Genomic DNA, 19785 nt, shown 5'->3' with positions numbered 1-19785 from the left:
CACCCAAATAAGTGGAAGGGAAGAGGTAGATGAAGAAACATGATTTATTTTAACAGTTTGTTTCAACCTTCAATGTAATATGATAGTGTTTATGTTTGAATTACTCAAGTACACACTTTTTAGTTTAAACATGGTGAGGTCTGAATTAGCATTACACTAATAACCCGTAAAAAGACCAGTAAACAAATCACTCACCCATTACACACACAATAAAAATGATCCATGTAAAGACTCCTAAATGAGAAAAAACACACAGCTTAGCAAAGGTTTATATAAAAGTAATAAGACCTTTATTTAAGGCTATACATAACATTGCATGGACAAATATATGATAATTACAAAAATAAAAACATGGCTTGTTTTCAGTCTAGACATTAGCACAGTGATACAATGTGTCAGTGATTAATGACCATTAGGTCAAAATGTTTTGAAAATATTCCTTTCTATAAATGAATTCAGTCTGTTAGTGTGCTTTGAAAATAAACTAATATAAAAAATAAGAACCAAAGCTAACACACAGTGTAATGTGGTTCATAAATTTGCACCATCTGGACGGAATAACACAAGAGTGAGGGACTACACTAATAGGCTACTGTCCGTCATTTGTACTCTTCTAAAAAAAACAATAGAGCACACCATATTTTAGATTTTTTTGTCTGTTTTTTCTTTGTACACAGGCAGCAGAACCGTTTTCATTTAAAAAAGACAAACATACTATTTTTCTAAAGTTGAATACAATAACTGAGTAGTTCTATCAAGAAGTCTATCACTGTAGACGCACGTACCTGAATGCATCATACATACTGCAGAAATGTGTTACTTAATGTATTGTAATCTTTATATTTCACCGTATTTAAACTGCAGAGTCTTTAAGAACAGGTTATTATCTACAATGGCAATTTGAAAACATCCACTGGAGATGCCGGGGATTGAACCCGGGGCCTCATACATGCAAAGCATGCGCTCTACCACTGAGCTACATCCCCTTCTACACCTTGTAATTATTGGTAATAGAATTCGTATTTGTAAATTTTTATTGAAGCAGTTCCTTATTGCGTGTAAATGTCAAGGGATTTGCACATATGCTTTCAATAAAAAATATTTGAAACAGAATTCGTATTTGTGTTATGGACACCTTACCATAAGTTTCCAAGGTGCAGCTTAAAGTTAAAAAAGTTCAATAAGACAAACATATTATCTTCTAAAGTTGAATACTATGAGTAGTTATATCAAGTAGTCTAGTTCAGTGCAAACGCATTTACCTGAATGCATCATACACGCTGCAGAAATGTGTTAATATATTGTAATATCTAGTTCATCTTATTTAAACTGCCCAGTCATTAAGAAGAGATTCTTATTTACAATGGCCGTTTGAAAATAACCACTGGAGATGCCGGGGATTGAACCCGGGGCCTCATACATGCAAAGCATGCGCTCTACCACTGAGCTACATCCCCTTATGCAACTTACAAGTCCCCCCCATGAGCTTCGGCCAGCAGTGGACCCGGGTTCAATTCCAGCCCGCAGTTGTTCTCTGCATGTAACTCCCCTCTCTGCCCCATTTCAACTCTGTCTCTACACTATCAATAAAGCATAAAAATGCCCAAAAAATATCTAAAAAAAAAAAAAAAAAAAAACTAAAGCATCTGTGAGTGGTGTCTCAAAGAGTGAGAGACTGCACTTGGGATCCTTTTCACATATCCCATTGAGTAGGCTACAGTATATGCTGCTTACTGCAAAACACAGTCGTTATGAATCAAAGAATTCTCGAACACTACAGTGGTCAACACAAGTATGCCTCGTACTTCTTGTTATAGTGACAAACTGGGAGGACAGGGGTAGTTCATAGTGTTATCATTTACAATACCAAGTGAGGATTTGTATCTCCATCCTAGTTCACTCAGCAGGCCACATCCAACAGGGTGGAAGATACATGGAACATAATGTTTTATGCAGTCATCACACTGAAAGAGGAGGGGGAGAAATTGTGTCATGGAATGGTTTGCTATATGAGCAGCCTTGCAGTGCCCTCTCTGGTCAACATTAACATCCCTGTTGCACATGAGAAAGTTACACAGTGCACATGAACTAAATACAATTCAGGAAAATCTTGAGGGGGAAAACACAATGTACAATTTGATTACCCGTGTAGGACAATGTGTTTAATATATATTCTTCATTTAAAGATAAAAACTATAGACTTGTTGTCCTGATATTTTTTTCAATGACTGAGGAAAGGGAATACATCAGTGCAGATTGGAAGTTCATCTCAATTTAGTCAAGTGTCTTTCTAAACACATTATGACCTCCAAAGTCATTTTGTATAAACTATAACTCAATAAATGCTTTCTAATTCAAACCCCTGAAACAGTGGGAGCCCTGAGATCGTGTGGGCGAGCTGGTCTTGTGATCGTCGTAACATTTTAAAATGATCAGATCAGATATATTGCATACAATTAAAGATCGAACACATTTTTTTGTTGCAAAGCCCAGATGGGGTGCGATGGGGTGCGTGTGTCTACCTTTAGTAAAGGCAACTGATCAAATTCTAGCGTTATTTATTTTTGCATAAAATACAATCTGAAAAAATAAGACGGGGGCACCCTTAGCTCAGTTGGTAGGGTGTCCCCCCCTTGCGCCTCGGCCAGCAGCGGAACCGGGTTCGATTCCAGCCCGCAGTCGTTCTCTGCATGTCACTCCCCTCTCTGCCCCATTTCAACTCTGTCTCTACACTATCAATAAAGCATAAAAATGCCAAAAAAAATATATCTTTAAAAAAATAAGACAAAAGGTGGGCGGAAAGAAAGGCAATTACCATCCCTGCATAAAACTGTCTTTCACCCAACAATATTAACAAATGAAGCAGCATAAGGAATAATTGAAGTTAGGCTGAAGATTATTCGTCCGAAATGTTGTCAAATGTAAAAAGCCTGCCATGATACAGACCCCACCATCTTACTGAGAGAGAGGTGAATGTGTTACGCCTCCACATCCACCAGCTCCGGGGGCATGGGACACTTGGGATGCTTGCTCTCAAAGTGCTGCTTAAAAGTCTTCGGGTCAGGCATTTGTGTCTGGAAAAGATTGGGAGAGAAAAACAAGTGGAAATATTTCTAATGTGCACCTGGACAATTAATCAAATCAGTGAATAGGACGTGACCATCACACAGTCTTGGAAAGACAAAGTTTGGGCAACCAACTTTGTGAGAGCTTTTTACCACTTTGTGTGTTTAAAAGAGCATAAACAAGATGAGAAAAGACAGGGATCATGGGTTCATCTATCCATTAAGAACTGCAATTCTATTAACTGTATTGCAATAAATCCTACCTTTATCAAACTTTTAAAGTTCAGCTTTTGTCAGAGAGAAGTAGACGCCACTGTGTTGTGCTCTTAATCGGACTAATGTTCTGTCCAGCCACATTTGTAAAGATGAGGACAATAAATGAGAAGCATCTGGCTATTTGACTCAGTTCAATACAACACCACAATTAACTGCAGCCTATTGAGCTACAGCATTTAAATGAAATACACCTAAGATAGATCCTACTGATAATAAAAGAATTGCTTCTAACATAATTTCACAAAAAAAAGGTTGTTTGTCGAGAACAATTGAATGTATCTCAGTACTGAAAGGCATGACCCGGCTTTATCTACTGAGGTCCAATCTGACTTTATGGTTAAACCATAAGGTCACCAAAGAATTATTGCATGTTCCGTTAGCCCGCCTATGGCACATACCCGACACACTGTGCATGTGTATACTAAAGCAGCCTTAGCCGCTGTCTTCTGGTCATGGCCTTTGGTCTTCTTGATGTCTGCCTGCTTTTTGGCATTCTTCTGCTGGGACTGGATCTTCTGGTGCCCACGGGCCATATCTGATGATAGTAGACCTGCAGGAGTTATACACATGCAACACATTACCATAGAAAATAGAATTCACACAGGAATTGAGAGACACACGCACTGACTGGAAAACACAAAGCAGTTACACCACGTGAGGCTTCAGTTTAGGCGATTATAATGATTGAAGATTTAATGAACATGATCAATAGACTTCATAAAGTGCACGTGGCTGTGTTGAAACATCCTTTAGAACTAGGTTAATTGCCGCTATATTCGGTCACAGGGATAAGGCAATTAGCTTGGAAATTTCCCCAAAGAAATTCAGACTGCAGATATTTTAAAGTTATTATAGACAGAATGATAAAACTGGGTCATTGTCATGGATATGTGAACTTTATTTTTGTATTGATAGTGAAGATGGAGGGACGAATAATCCATCAATACACCGGGGACCAACAGGGATGCGAAAAGTATCATACCATTGTGTTGGAATGAAAGTAATTGTTGGAATTACTGCGCTTGGAAACAGTTTAGAATAAAAAAATGGCATACGCCCCCAATGGACACTGTAGCGGATGAGAGGTCAGTGTCCACTTACTCTCATTCGGCTATCTTAACCTTAGCTAACGTTATCCGACAAGACTGGTTCTAAAGCCAAACTTTAGCAAGCCAAAGAGCACTATTAGTTAAACAAATACGGTTTCTGTAATATACAGGGTTGTCCTGGTAACACAAAACTAACATCTTGAAGTAGCCTATTAATAGCATGAATATAACATGAATTTAGGCTACATTTCTTACAAACCAAGAGATGAACATTCTGTTAACCGGTTGCTAATACTAGCTGTGTAGAATACCGTTGTACAGAGGAACACATATTTGGGCTTCATATTGAGAATTAAAAGTCAAAGACATTTCGTAAATGTCTTACCAGCGAAAATTAAATTTAAGATCCGAATTCAAATTGAAGAAACGCTGGGTCCTTCCTCCGCTTCCAGTTGTCTGTCCTCAATGTGCTAATACGCATGTGCGAGCCGTAGACTTTGCTGCCTTCACGTGTTGTTAGGGTCTGTCAGCCCTATCTATGGTTGTCAGCAGTGGTCGTGTCTGAAGCTTTCACAAATAATAGGCTATAGATAAAAGACGGAGCGGTAGGACATTTTCTGACAGTGCGTAAATGCATCGTTAGTTCCATCCACCCTTGCAACAAGAAAACGGTTCACAGCCGATTTCATGGGCCTAATTATAGCCTATTAAAATAAAAAACTCTGAGGGTAGAAAACATATTTTCTAAAGATTTCGCATAGCCAACCTGAGCCAACCACATAGATCAGTCTGCAAAATGGAATGCCTACCACAAGATGTCACGGTACAGACAATTAATAGGGCTACTTTTGTCCATATCAGCGAGGACACTTTACTTGCTGTCGGCCTGTAGGCCTACACTAATGATTAAGAATCAATAGGCTATATTATCTCTAGTAAGCTATATTAGCCTTGGCCTATATAGGCTAATTCGAATAACACATGTAATAATAAATTTGCTTATAGGCTACAATAGCCTACTTTTTTTATTGATTAATAATAATAATAATAATAATAATTCATTTTATTTGAGGGCGCCTTTCATAGCACTCAAGGTCACCTTACAGGGCAGTGTTTAAAAAACAAAATCAACAATCATAAAAAACACAAGAACAAGATACATTGAAACAATTTACACAAGTGGGGTGAAATGGGTTGGAGACAATAAACTAGATTGAATATGTCAGTTTAAAAAGATGTGTTTTTAGACGGGACTTAAAAGTGGAGAAAGTGTCAGAGTTACGGATGTCAGATTAAGTCTCATAGGCTATAGGCTAGGCTATATGAACTTGAATTTAAAACTTCCATTCCAATTAAACCAATTGAATTTAATCAAAGGCTCATCATCAAGCAAGGAGGATTGACAGGGGTTTCATCAGATTCAATCAAAATTCTAACACAATGTTCTAAAGTCCCTTAAAATAAACTGAGCGACAAAAGTGTATGTTATCATACTACTTTGCTGCTCACTGGAACTGGCTCAAACTAAGAGGACGCACCTTTGCCTCAGTTCAGCTCTCGCTCTTCCCCTCCGTATTAACCAATGAGAAGACGACTGTGCCACCTGTGTGGGGAGACATTTAACCAATCAGCTGGGTGCATTTCGTTTCCTTGTTTATCCTGCTCGTTCTGATGCTGCGGCCGCCTGCCCATCTCTTAATTTAACAAAATTCACCAAACAGGACATAAAACCGGCCCGTGTTGGAAGTGGCTCTTTATTATAGCATATAGCCTAGATTTAATCAGTTTGGGCGCACATCTTACTTTTCATCAAAGAAATAGGAGTTTATTAAAGTAGCCTACGCAAGGTGACAGATCATTGGCTGTATTGTCTGATGAGTTAAATAGAGCCAGCCTCTCGCATGCTGAGTTTTCTCCCACAGAAACTTACCTGCACTAACAAGAAAGTCCAGTTTCTCAAGCCAGTCATAGAAAAACACCAGAGAGTCCTGGAGGCGACATGGACCTGGACAGGTAAGAGAAACCCATTTACAGGCTACCACAGGTAGCCGCATAGGCTACTGTCCGTCATGTGTAGCCTTCTCTTTTTTTCACATAGCTTAACATATTTTAGATTATTTTTCTTTGTACACAGGCAGCAGAACAATTTTTATTTTTATTTAATAAGATAAACATATTATCTTCTTTGTTGAATAGGCTACTATCAAGTAATCTAGTTTACTGCAGACGAATGGACCTGAATGCATCATACACATTGCTGAAATCGCAAAGTTTTTCATGTAATGTACTATTGTTCCAGACTTCACCATATATTAACCGCAAAGTCATTAAGATCGGTGAAGTGTTTCAATAGCTATTTGAAAATATCCACTGGAGATGCCGGGGATTGAACCCGGGGCCTCATACATGCAAAGCATGCGCTCTACCACTGAGCTACATCCCCTTCATATGCACTATCGCATTGGTAAACACATCTTTATTTGAATTATGGACACCCTACTGTAAGTCTCCAAGGTGCAGCTAAATGTTAAACAAAATGTGTTTCAATTATAATTCATGCTGAAGATTTGACTTAACTGTGTATTAAAAACTGTACAGGCAATGTGTGAGCTCTGCCAAAAAGTAAGCATCTGTGAATGATGTCTCAAAAACTATAGAAATATAGCACTGATATCTGCTTGACATTGAATGATTCAGTCCGTTTATCTATTAACTAAATGCAAGGTACAAGCAGTTGTATCCCTCCGAGATGAACTTACATAAACACACTTCACTTGGAGCGGGCATTGCCATTAAAGTTTGGTGAGAAACAGCCTGGGGCGGACTTGGCAGGCATGGCTTCTGTTAAAACGAAAGATTAGGCTTTGACAGCTTGGCTCATGGTGTATAGGCCTACCATTGTCCTCCTGCCTTCTCTCTGTCAGTAAGCGGCTGGTGGTGGTGGTACCAAGCGAGGGGCTGGTGCCCTCTCGCCGGGTGTTCAGCAGTGACGATGAGGCGTGGAGGAGCTACCTGGAGAACCCGCTGACCGCCGCCACCAAGGCCATGATGAGCATCAATGGAGACGAGGACAGTGCAGCGGCCCTGGGACTGCTTTACGACTACTACAAGGTGTGGAAAACGCAATATATTATACATCCACAATGGATAATGATAGAAAAAGTTTTTTATTTACATTGTTTCAGATTAAATGTCACATATAAAGCTAATTTGCATGGTTCAAAATTGTAATTTGGGGTTTACCAGTAACTTTTATCATGGTGCCGTGTGGCTTCTCCCCTTATGACGTCATAAGGGAAGAGAAGCCACACTTATTTAGTTTTTTTCTCCTCTTTGTTTTTTAACCATGCCAGGTTCCCAGAGAGAGGAGGCGTACCTCCAGCGGTGTCAAACCCGCCGAGCCCTCTCCTATTGGGCCTGAGAACTGCGGGAGCTTGGAGATGCTAGATCACCACCTTTACACTCTCAGATCCATGCCTGTCAACCTCTCCCTGAGCAGCAGCAGCAGCACTGCAGAACATCAGGGCTCCAGGTATGGAGCTAGCGGCCTCTCAGGAGACACCAGAGCAGGGGATGGTAAAGGTGGAGGTGGGCCGACCCTGGGTCTGGTCAAGACTGAGGGCCAGATGTCCATGAGCTGTTCTGGAGGTTCCTACCGAGAGGAACCCAGAGAGCAGATCAGGCTGGTGTATGAGCAGAGCCACTACGATTTACCATACATGAAAGATGAGCAGAGAAGCACTCCAGATAGCACGTATGAGGACAACGCAGAAGGAGAGGTAAGGCTTGTTATGTAAGGGGGCGGATGATGGTCATAGCAGATAACCACAACAAGTGTGCATTCTATGGGAAAGGCATCATATATCCAACATAGTTATGTGTACATGCATGCCACAAGGTTTAGTTTTAGATGTGGAGGGAAGTCAGATTTGACGTGAGAGGTCGAATCCAAGATGGCCGCCATTCACGTGGGTATAACGTGCAGAACTCATAATTGTGGAACCATACAATGCAGTGCATATAAGGGATCATTTCCAACTAAATTGGATATGCCCTTTAAGTTGGTGGTACCTTTTGAGATCAACTGTGTTCAATGAAATGCATTTAGGTGACACTCAAGGTAAAGATGTTAACGAAAGCTAGAAAATGATTGCCATTAAAACTGTTATTTAAAAAAGTGGTTTTTCATACTTTCCTCATAAAATGCAAAATTGTTATAATATTGTATGTGAGATTATCCAATGTACAATGAGGCGCAGGTGTTATTATGTCTGGTTTATAAACCAAGATCAGGTTTAGCTCGTTTCCTGCATTTCTACAAAGCATATGTTGTCTTTCTTTAACAGATGTACCAGAGAAGTCCCTCCTCAGGAGTGGATGAACTTCCCTACAGCCTACCAGCGTAAGTAACACTTCACAGATGAGTGTTAAACACATACACTCTATCAAATCAAAGAATATTCTGATGCATGAGTCCTAATATATAAAGCTGTTATTTCGTAAAATAGCTTTTCTTGGCATATATGACTCAATGAGTAAATTGTGTTAAACAGGAACTATTTTAAGCTGCGGCTTAATACATATTAGCTATGGTGGGTATTTGGGGCAAATGTGTGTTCATGTTAATCAGGGAAACTTGTATGCCTATGCCACAGTGTCTGTGGACAACAATGCACAGAGGAAAACGTGTTTGTTGGATCAGTTTTGATTTTATCATTGATAAAACCCCCTTTTCCCCCCATCGAGGCTCAGTCCTTATCGCAGCAGACCCGGGTTCGAATCCTGGCCCGGGTCGTTCTCTACAAGTCATCCCTCTCTCTACCCCATTTCATCTCAGTCCTTCCAAACTGTCTAATAAAAGCTTCATGAAGCTTGGCTCACTCACACACATGCTTCCGTTCTTCCAGAGACAGTAGTTTCCACTACCGTCTGGAGGCCAGCATGTCCCTGCGACCGCGGCTGGGAGAAGGACCCATGGCTTACCTGAACCGGGGCCAGTTCTACGCCTTGACACTGTCCAAGAGTGGCTTCAGGTCCTCCCTACATCAGCCCAGAGGCAAAGTGCGGGTGAGTGGACCCACGCCCTCACACAGGCCTGATGGGAGCCCATCCTGTAGGGAGCAATGCACCATGGGAGGCTCTGAGCGCCAGCGGGACAGTATTGTACAGGTGAGGGAGGGGAGAGAGTTCACAGAGGGGGAAGTGTTGAGGTAGAGGTTGAGGGTTTCTTACTGTTAGCCTATAGCGTGAAACCTTGTGACTCTAACGTGACATTAGCTTTGAATGAATTTTGTTCTGTTTTGGCACGATTTAAAACGTCATCTTGTGTGTCTTTGCTTCAACTTACAGAGTGTCATCATGGTTGTTTTTGGGGAAGACAAGTGCAGAGACGAGCAGCTAAAGAATTGGAAATACTGGCACTCCCGCCAGCACACTGCCAAACAGAGAGTCCTGGACATTGGTATGATGATGATTACTGTTGTCCTCCTCACTGACTGTTTAGAGGTAGAACAGATGGGGAATAGGCCCAGGTTGAAAAATGGCACACATTGGTATTGAATATCACTCTTAGTTATAGATATCTTGACACACAAAGCCATTGGGTTAAAAGAGAGAAAGCAGGTGGCAGAGCTGCAGGAGCCTCCAGGAGAATCCTGTTGTGTATCCTGAGGTGAAAAGTGACACAATTTGAATAACTGTCATCGTCAATTCCCACAGGAGCCCTGTTCAGAGACAGCCAATCGGTGAGCATTTGCATAGACGTTAACATGAGAAACAGGCGGGGGCCTGGACTGAGGCCATATCCTTTACGATCAACGTACCAGACAGGCCTCAGCCTGTGGTTGAACATTCAATGGAATGAGGCAGAGATGGAAGACACAGTGGTGATTTAGTCTGTGGCAAGTTAGTGCCAGTAGCTTGGTAAAATCTGAAACTTAATACAGTCAAGTGGGAAAAAAAACCTTACATGAGCCAAAGTTGGGTTTTCTTTGGGGGGTAACAATGGCTTTATGGAAGATTATTTCTGTTGCCAGATTATACTTAAAGTATCCTTCTTACCTAAAATGAAGTGTGTGTAAAGAGGCCTGACTCGGCCTGGACTCATTTACAAGAAGTATATAGTTTGAACTTACTCCACCTCAATCAGCTACAACAATATAATGCCACTTAATGACATATACAGTACGTATAATAATGAATGTGTCACTGGGGTCGTTTTTTAAAAATGTTTTAAGGACTTTCCCATCGTTGTCTGGTGTTGTTGCCTGCCACAGTTCGGAAAAGGTGTCTTGAAATGTTTAAAAGAATAACATTTCTTCTGCATATTTAAAAAAAAACCTTCCTTTTTCTCATGTTGACCTTGCACCTTGCAGCCGACTACAAGGAGAGCTTCAGCACCATAGGCAACGTGGAGGAAATCGCCTACAACGCCGTCTCTTTCACGTGGGACCTCAACGATGAAGCCAAGGTAAAAAATAAATAAATGAAAGCATAAGAAGAATAGGAAGATTTGCAGGTTCAGTCAAGGGGCGGGGATTGATTGATGTGCAAGTTAAACCGGTCAAATGAAGAAGGTTTTTTTTCACAATTTTAATTCTCTTCCCTTCACTTTCACACACACTCAGGCAGTTTGACCTGATCTTTTTGGAAGTATAAAACTTGTAGTCACTTGTGGGAAGGATTGCTCAATGGCAACACAAAGCTTTTGTCTTGAACTCTTGTTAGTTGTAGAGACTCTCTCTTTGGTCTTTACCGCTTATGTCTGTGGACTGTTGACACCCAAGAGTTGGTGGAACATACAGTATGCCTGGCTCCCTTCATCCACCCCCAGACTCCTTTGTCCTCCTAGCTGCTGATTTGGGATGGCAGACACACCGGGCACAAGGGCTGTAGACCCTGGAAGAAGGAGCTACTCGGATTTCAGCCTTTTGTACAGGAGGGGTCAGTTGGATAAAGCCAAATTGCAAACAATGTGCTGACACACCCGTATACAGCATCACCCTCGGGGCGTTTGGGGCTGTGGCTCCCGTTCACCTCATACTTAATGACGACTCCACAAACAGCCTCATTGTTAGACAGGTGATTGCAGCTCTGTGGGTGTGTGAATAAATATTTACCGTTTGGGATAATCCACTTTAACTATTTTAGTGTGTTCGGGTGGTATGTTAACTCAGTGTATACTAGCCACTGTTGTGTGTTGTTATTTTTAGACGTTTGAGCCCTCCCGTCAGCTGGTGTTATTGCTTGTTAAAGGAATTTACATTTACAAGTTCCAGTGTTAGATCACTAATTGTTACACTTTGCCATGTTTCATCTTAAATGGGGATTCAAGTGATAAAGTAAATGTAATAGACTAACAAAGGGGATACATTCTATCAAAACTGAAGCATCACAATTGGATGCATCCTGACCCCCCTATTTTCATACAGTCCCTTAGTCTTGTTTCAGATATGGGAAATGTGTTGCTGATGAAATGCATGACAGTGGTCAACAGTTAATTGCACTGAACATGAATAAGATCATTTTAAATGTGACTGTATAAATGGATTTTGACGAAGTGATTTTGACAACAAGCGGTCTCCAGAATGGCTGACTCACTCCACCTTTAAGCTAGAGGGGGAAATAATCATTCCCCAGGGTGTTGATGACAGTCAGAGTATTGGTGTGTGACAGTGAGCAAGTTGACTCTGGTTCTGTGGAACGTAACTGTGTGAATGGTACACACCAGACGCTCATTATCAGCACATTCAATGAACGGAGCCTGCTAACAATAAGAGCTTAGAGGTCCAAATGTTGCACCTCTTTTATTGTTAGAAAATCAGTGGGCAAACATGCCACTGTCTCTCTGTCTCCCCCACACTGGAAATCCAATGTCCAATTGTGCTCCGATAGGATGACATAAAGTAATTGGCATTTTTTGGTGCGGATAATCAGTTTTGTTTTTTTTGTTTTGGCATGGCTCTGCTGTTGCCAGGCAACAGTCATCATCCTTATTGTACTGAGGAATGGTGTGATAGGGGAGATGAGCTGCTTCCTTGTGTGTGTGTGTGTTTGTTTGTTTGTTTGTTTGTTTGTTTGTTTGTTTGTTCCTGGTAGGAGTGGATGGCACTCTACAGACACTTACCAGTGCCCTTGTGAACCTTTTTATTTTTTGGGGGGAGGTATTTGAATGATCACACGTAAACACAACAAGCCTCCCACACACACAAATGCACACACAACGACTCAAAAATGTGTTCGTAGATTAGTATTACCTTTCAATAGTCAATAAGCGTTGCTAAACACACACACACACACACACACACACACACACACACACACACACACACACACACACACACACACACACACACACACACACACAGTAATGCTAGCAGCAGCATGTCCGGTGTCTGTGGTCTGTGGAGGTGTACAGTAGGCTCATTTACCAGCAATAAGCCCTCACCTTGGCATGTTCAGACATGATGCTGGTGACGCTGCTCAGTGGGAAGTGTATCTTTTGAGCTGCAGTGAATAATCTCTAGCGTTAGTGGTCTCTGTCGGCCTGTTGCTCAGGCCGCCGGTCCGGTTTAACTGGAAAAGCCATCAGGAGTTTATGTTGGTGCAGATGCTTTGGCACTAAGGCAGATGTCATCGTGATTTACCGTGGGAACCGGCTTCGTCATGTAGCTAAATGTGTGGAGATAAGCACACCTAGCATTGTTTACAGTGCACACGTAATAGTTTTATTGTCATAGTGGTAAAGCGGATTATGGCCGAGATTTTTTTTTAAATTCAGTTTTCATCTCTCAAGCTTTTAAAAGATTCAGCAGCTCAGGTCTGTTTCATTATTTAGTGAATTCCAGTGAATGCTCTAGAAGCTGTAGGACAGAGAGGGGCTGGCAGTGCACAACAACTAGAAAACCAACTCGGTTTCAATACACAGAACACGCTCTCTTCTAAATCACCAGCATTCACAACGTGTGTTCTCACAGATCAGTATCTTATTTTTCAGCATATATGTGATACATTTAAAATGAGAAGCTTTGACAATTGCGGGGCCACATTAGCTTAGTGTTTGTCTCTGGCCTGAACACTTCACTCTTTATAAGGCTATGGTTGACGGCTGCTGCTGTTGCTGTGGTGACTCATGACCCTCTCACTCATCACTGCATCGTCTTTATGAGTCAGGTCCAGATTCACCGGGGAACAAACACTCCTCTGAAACTAACTCCTTATACCATTCAATGAAATTGGATATTGTTCCAACATTGTTTTTTAGCATTTGTAGTACCACCACTCTGAACAGTATAATATTTAGCTATTTCAACTAGTACTCAATAACAGGTAGCTACTGTAGGCTATGTAGCAATTGAATATGTAATAATCCTATATTGACAAATGGTCAAAAGAAAGTATTGGTTTTATATCCTTTACTTTTAGCTAGCTTTAGTGTTCATTCACAGCTGACTCAGTATGACTCATGCTGAATCATGAAAACAAGGTTAACCCAAGACGAGCTCCATACTGTGTGAGGAGCTCTTTTATACACAGTCTATGATGAGGACACATTTGTCAAATCTATTTCATCTATTTTATAATACTTCTTCACTATCTTTCCATGTACCATCTGGCCAATCAGAAATACTGTCTGATGTACCAGACAATAACTGTGCTGTGTGACCAATGACGACTATTTGACAATCAAGTCTCCCGCTGCTTTGTATGCGATCACCCCGCTCCAGGAGTTAACCTTGTCCTCTATAACCCATGTCCTGTGTGTTGTATCTCCCTAGGTCTTCATCTCAGTCAACTGCCTGAGCACAGACTTCTCCTCTCAGAAGGGAGTGAAGGGAATGCCCCTCACCATCCAGATAGACACCTACAGCTACAACAGCTGCAGCAGCCGGCCCATCCACAGGGCCTTCTCCCAAATCAAGGTCTTCTGTGACAAGGTAAAGGCCCAGGTCATTTAGGCTTGTTGGAGGAAAGATTTTTGACATTTTTTTTTGCTGCATTTTGGGTCTGTTGAGTTAACCCCCCTGGCGTGTGTCTGGCAGGGCGCAGAGAGGAAGCTCCGTGATGAGGAGAAGAAGCAGCTCAGGAAGAGGATGAAAGGTAAAACAAACACCTTTTTATTTCCTTTTCAGTTTTGGCCGGAATAAGGAAGTGGATGATTTTAAGGTCAGTCACTGCAGGTGGATAGGGAAACGTTTTTAACTGATGGATGTCTTCACGTTACTGCCAGTTGACTACTTTTTGTATTACATTTCTTTTTCAGACATTTTTAAATAAAGATAAAGATTTGCCAATATGTCACCAGTTATGTGCATATTCAATCTCTTTATTGAACCATAATGTAGATGTTGGATAAAGCCAAGAGTTAAAATCTTTATTTCATTTGTTTAGCATATTATTATTATTACCAAAGTTTAAACAGAACAGATTTTAGATACATCATTTTATTAATAAAAAAATACTATATACAGGTCTTAAAATGCATTTTTTGCATGTTTTAAAGAAGAAAATGTATTACAGATCTGACGATTGATAAGATCCCCTCTCTGATAACCTTCAGAATAGTTTGAAAAAAACTATTGTTGCGATACAGGCCGTCACGGTTAAAGATTGTACATTTTGGACCTTTTTATTTATACTAACATGAAAGAAGACATGTTATGTAAGCAATGTAGACAAAAAGCTCCTGTTTTTTAGGTTTTTTGCTTGCAGTGTCTCGTCTTTATTCAGCTACTTTTAATGGTAGGCACTGAATCAACATTAGTGAGCTTGATTTTGAATCCACTGAAATAAAGGTTGAGAAGCACTTTCCAGGAAAACATCAGGTTGAATAGAAGAGCTCAGGAAAAGACAAAAGAAACAAAGCATGCAAATGTATCAAACCTTATCGAATCTGTATTTGGAGTGGTTGCCTGGCAACAGATGCTGAGCTCTCTCTCTCCCCCCCTCCCTCCCTCCCTCCCTCTCTCTCTCCCCCCTCTCCCCCCTCTCCCCCCTCCCTCTCTCTCTCCTCCCTCCCTCCCTCCATTAGGGAAAAGTGGCAGCTCGGGGCCGACCTCTCCCATCAGGAGGGCTGATAACACGCTGTTCAAAAGCATGCCTGACCTGGACACACAGCCTGTCCTGTTCATCCCAGACGTCCATTTTGGAAACCTGCAAAGGGCAGGGCAGGTGAGGGGGGGAGCGCTTCCTGTCTCACTCTCTAACAATCATACATACTTGAAAAAATGCCCCAGTCCAGCTATTGTCTGTGATTGAAGTGGACCTCTGTTTATTCCATTCTGTAGGTGTTTGCTTTGAGCACTGAGGAGGTCAACAGGGATGGGTGAGTATCACATTGTAACAGCTCACTCCAGTGCTCCATTTTCAAGGATCTGTACTTGTTGACTATACCACAGAGGGGACGGGTTAAGATTGATAAATGGATTTATGATTACTCACATTATAGAAGAGGAAACAAACCTGCCTGTTGTTTGGGTAAAAGGAGACATTCAAAGCAGGTTACTGGTGTGTGTGTGTGTGTGTGTGTGTGTGTGTGTGTGTGTGTGTGTGTGTGTGTGTGTGTGTGTGTGTGTGTGTGTGTGTGTGTGTGTGTGTGTGTGTGTGTGTGTGTGTGTGTGTGTGTGTGTGTGTGTGTGTGTGTGTGTGTGTGTGTGTGTGTGTGTGTGTGTGTGTGTGTGTGTGTGTGTGTGTGTGTGTGTGTGTGTGTGTGTGTGTGTGTGTGTGTGTGTGTGTGTGTGTGTGTGTCTTTGTGTCTGTCTCAGGAGTGTTCTGATGAAAAGGATGTCCCATGTTGCAGAGGAAGACGTCGGTCCACCTCGGCCTAAGAAGTCCAAAGCTGAACCAGAAAGGAAAGGTTTGTAAATGTCACTCTTCCTCCACAATGACACGTTTTTTTTTTTCTTTCATTTTTTCGATTTGAATTATATAGTGAATTTGTATTCGGTGTCTCCTCAGTTCTGCTGTACGTGAGGAAGGAGTGTGATGAAGTGTTTGATGCCTTACTGCTGCACACCCCCACCCTCAAGGCGTTGACAGAGGCAGTGAGTATCAACCAAGCACTGTTTCAGCATCTTACAGCTGAAAAGAGAAACACATTGCATCCGTTTGGCTAAACAGCGTCAGTCCCAGATTGTAACAGAATTAGTTTTTTAATATTGATGACGCTCAGCTGGGGCCCTGGTGTGCTTTAACATGTTGAAAACACACTGTTTCTTCACCCTGTGTCACAGATTTCGGAGAAATACGCAATACCTATTGACAAGATGGCCAGAGTTTACAAAAAAAGCAAAAAAGGGTGAGTGAAACCTTGCCTTGTTTGATCACTAAGTCAGTAGTGTTTATCCTTTTGGGACAGTGGATGTCTATACACAATGCCATGTCACTCCATCCAATAGTTTTTGAGATACTTCATTCTTGAGCAAAGTAGTGGACCTCACCTAAAGCCATACAGCTAGCATGGCAACAAAACAAACAAAACTCAAAGGTAAATGTTTGTCGACTGAAAGATTTCGCCTTAGTGTATTATTTACTTTGTCATTTTAGAATCAATACATACCAGAAGGAAACAGCGCAGTATGCATGCGCAATCCACCTCAGATGTGCTGTCAGTTGGTCAACAAAATGAAATGTCTGTGTTTATGAGCAGAAGAGCGACATAAAGTGCAAAAAATATAGTTCAACATAACACGATACATTGTAAGCTTATCTTTTGACTGTCGGCAGAGGCAGGCTAACACATTTACTACCAGTATTTAAGTATTAGTATTTATTTAGCCATGAGTGACCTTTGCCCATTTCTTCTTCAAAAATGCAGGCACAGTTAAAGGAATGTTTTTTTGTCACCTTGTCTTGAACCAAAGAGTGAGGCAACAAGCCTACAAATTAAAAAAGAAAAGAAAATTAAAAACTACCCCTTTAACTAAAGCGTGACTCTCTTGTCCGTTGCTGTGTGTGTTTGTCTTGGTCAGGGTCCTGGTGAACATGGACGACACCATCATCCAGCACTACTCCAACGAGGACACCTTCATCCTGGCCATGGAGAGCGGCCTGGGCTCCCTGTGCGTCACTCTGTCGGAGATCTGAGGCTCCAAGCTTTAGCCAGGCCCAGACAGAGAAAGAGATTATTGTGAATGTGGCTATAGCAGTATTAGACTACGGCGCCAAAAATGTGTTTTGTTGAGGAAGAGCCACGTATAGCAGCCTAGGCTTTGTCACCCTACAGGGATGATCAAACACCTCCTCAGCTGTTTACAACACCCCCTGCTGCAGGAGGATGTCTTGCATTAGGAACATGGGCTTCACCTTGAACAACATATGGAAGTGCCTAGATTTGTAGCATGTAGTGGGGAAAATGTTTGATGTTTTTTCTGGCTAACCGTCTATGCAAAGCTAGAAAGTGATGTGTTAGTACATAGGGCACCAGATAGGATTTAAGACTAATTAGAGGTCACCATGGTTACATCGAGCTGCCTTGCTGTGGTTTCAGAGGAAGAATACAGTAGTTCTACGGTCTTATTAGTTTAACAACATGGACTGCTGTTTGCATCCTTCATGTTAACTCTTCTAATTGCTGGAAGCTTTGAAATGACTTGGTCAGATGTTTGAAAGGCTCTCACCTCAATGCAAGTCTGTCTCACTGGCACTCAATACTGGGAGGTAATGACCCTATTGTTTTGTATGTCTACGTATTTTTTCATAGAGGTCTCGTAAATAGATCATGTCGTGATTCTAAGTCAAAGGGGAACTCTTATCTTCCATCCATTTGTATTTTTTACCAATGAATGTCCAGTCGGTGCGAGTGAAATAACATTGTCCTGTGTTGTGATTACATGCTGGTGTGTCTCCGGAATCTATAATTACATAAGGCACGGTTATGGAACGAATCTCCAGGATTCTCTTTAAACTGTTTAGCTTGCTCGGCGCATGTGTTAACTGATTTCCCTCTCACCGAAGAGAGACTGCAGTGAAGTGAGTATTTGTGACATAAGCCAGGCCCCGGCCGGTTCATGCCTTCACGCTATCCGTCTCTCAGGCCACTGTGAACCAATCGGAGCGAGCCATGTTTACAGCTGATCCACCCCCGGCTGTCCCCTTCGTTTTGCTTCATGCAGCCTAATGTACAGTCTTTTTTAAATGAGTCAATAAATATTGTTTTATATGCAGCCACTTGTCAGTCCTAGTATTTTTGTATAAAGTCGGAATTAATGGCTCTATTAATGGTTAATAAATCAGTCCAAAGTGCTTAAAAGATCAGTTATAAGCAATTAATAAAACAAGGCTTTGGTAGGTCATACAAAATGCCTTTGCTTGCTTTTTTCTATTTTGTTATAAATGTTTATCTGTTTGATTGTTAATACATGCTTAATACAGGGATTATGGTTCTATCTTATTTTCACATTGTCGTCATTTTTAAAGATGATAACATATGGATTTTTGACAGAAGTCAATCTAAACATTGTCTATGGTAAACTTTGAATGTTTATGCTTCATTTTTAGGTCAGTGCCCGTATCCGTAGCAATTGCACATGTAGTTAGGGAACAAACAAACATTTCAGTAGTATCCGAAATGGCATAACATTGATTACATAGCTGTAGGGGAAATTAGACATAGGCCTACACCTTCCTCTCTTCCTAGAGTGTCTAGGTCCTACTTTATATAAGATATATATTTTTGGTAGCATAAAGTTTAGAATTGATGTTTTATACATAGAGTAGCTGACCTGAGAAGTTTTTACCTCTTCAGAAAGCAATTAGTTACAACTTAGAAACATTTGTAAAAGGTGACAAATTTGTCTAGGTACTGGATGTAGCTTTAATTTAGCTGGGAGTGGGTGCATTAACCATAGACAGCATATAAAAGGCATTAACAGAATAAGTACTGTGTGGTATTGTTTGGGCTGACTACTCAAGAGTCTTGCTCTTGTTACTACCTTTCAGAAGAAAAAAGGCACTTATGATGCATTATGTAAGGGATTTTAGCCATATCACTTTTCAGCTTTCCAACAGGTTATTTCTCTCTGTACCTTTCTGTAATCAAGGGCCTTTCCACAGACTCCAGATCAGTGTGGACAGGTCACACTGATCCTACTTAAGCAGGCTGAGCTGACAAAAGCCATCATTTGAAATGACAATTAAGGACACTTCAGTCTGGCTAGTTTTTTTTTTCAAGAGATGCTTCCACATATTAGGGATGTGATTTAGTTGGTCAGTCCACTTCTTTGGTCCACACCGTGACCACACATATCTCAACATCTAAGGGAGAGATTGCCATGAAATGAAATTACTCCTGACGTTCCCTCTGGCGCCACCACAAGGTTGAGTAAAATATATCTAGAAAACTAATGGCTAGGTTGAAATTATATTTGGTTAAAACATTTAATTCTTGTTCTCAACAT

At 41.2% G+C, this 19785-nt stretch overlaps 2 protein-coding genes across 4 annotated transcripts; one reads left to right on the top strand and one right to left on the bottom strand.

Annotated features, from left to right (window-relative positions):
• Nucleotides 1-2614: 2614 nt before the first annotated feature.
• On the bottom strand, nt 2615-4883 carry LOC307259296 (zinc finger protein 706). Its single transcript, XM_080039080.1, has 3 exons — nt 4776-4883; nt 3740-3891; nt 2615-3074 (listed from the first exon to the last, which is right to left on the bottom strand). Exons 2-3 carry the CDS (start codon nt 3872-3874, stop codon nt 2979-2981), a joined length of 231 nt encoding a protein of 76 aa, XP_079895206.1. The 5' UTR covers nt 3875-3891; nt 4776-4883; the 3' UTR covers nt 2615-2978.
• A 1207-nt stretch (nt 4884-6090) lies between these two features.
• Nucleotides 6091-18552, top strand: LOC307259773 (grainyhead-like protein 2 homolog). Of its 3 annotated transcripts, none has more exons than XM_080039752.1 (15): nt 6091-6403; nt 7315-7501; nt 7744-8169; nt 8737-8792; nt 9304-9559; nt 9740-9851; nt 10765-10859; nt 14167-14325; nt 14431-14488; nt 15420-15559; nt 15676-15713; nt 16153-16244; nt 16346-16431; nt 16621-16685; nt 17359-18552. In XM_080039752.1, the coding sequence occupies exons 1-15, from the start codon at nt 6390-6392 to the stop codon at nt 17471-17473; spliced, it is 1899 nt and encodes a 632-aa protein (XP_079895878.1). In that variant the 5' UTR covers nt 6091-6389; the 3' UTR covers nt 17474-18552. The 3 variants fall into 3 exon arrangements, with proteins under 3 accessions (XP_079895878.1, XP_079895879.1, XP_079895877.1); XM_080039753.1 differs by having other exon boundaries at nt 9298-9457; XM_080039751.1 differs by having other exon boundaries at nt 9298-9559.
• Nucleotides 18553-19785: the final 1233 nt, after the last annotated feature.

The sequence above is a fragment of the Ammodytes marinus genome (assembly GCF_949987685.1).
Source record: "Ammodytes marinus genome assembly, chromosome: 13".
Lineage (NCBI taxonomy): Eukaryota > Metazoa > Chordata > Actinopteri > Uranoscopiformes > Ammodytidae > Ammodytes > Ammodytes marinus.
The sequence above is the reverse complement of the archived record's forward strand: the minus strand, read 5'-3'. Positions and strand labels throughout refer to the sequence as shown.

Excerpts from the sequence above, each read along its gene's own strand:
- LOC307259296 (XM_080039080.1), bottom strand. The coding sequence starts at position 3,874 with ATGGCCCGTGGGCACCAGAAGATCCAGTCCCAGCAGAAGAATGCCAAA. Across the intron at positions 3,075-3,739 it reads ACACATGCACAGTGTGTCGG|ACACAAATGCCTGACCCGAA; the intron begins GTATGTGCCATA and ends AATCTTTTCCAG.
- LOC307259773 (XM_080039751.1), top strand. Across the intron at positions 14,326-14,430 it reads TCAAGGTCTTCTGTGACAAG|GGCGCAGAGAGGAAGCTCCG; the intron begins GTAAAGGCCCAG and ends TGTGTCTGGCAG. Across the intron at positions 16,686-17,358 it reads TACAAAAAAAGCAAAAAAGG|GGTCCTGGTGAACATGGACG; the intron begins GTGAGTGAAACC and ends TGTCTTGGTCAG.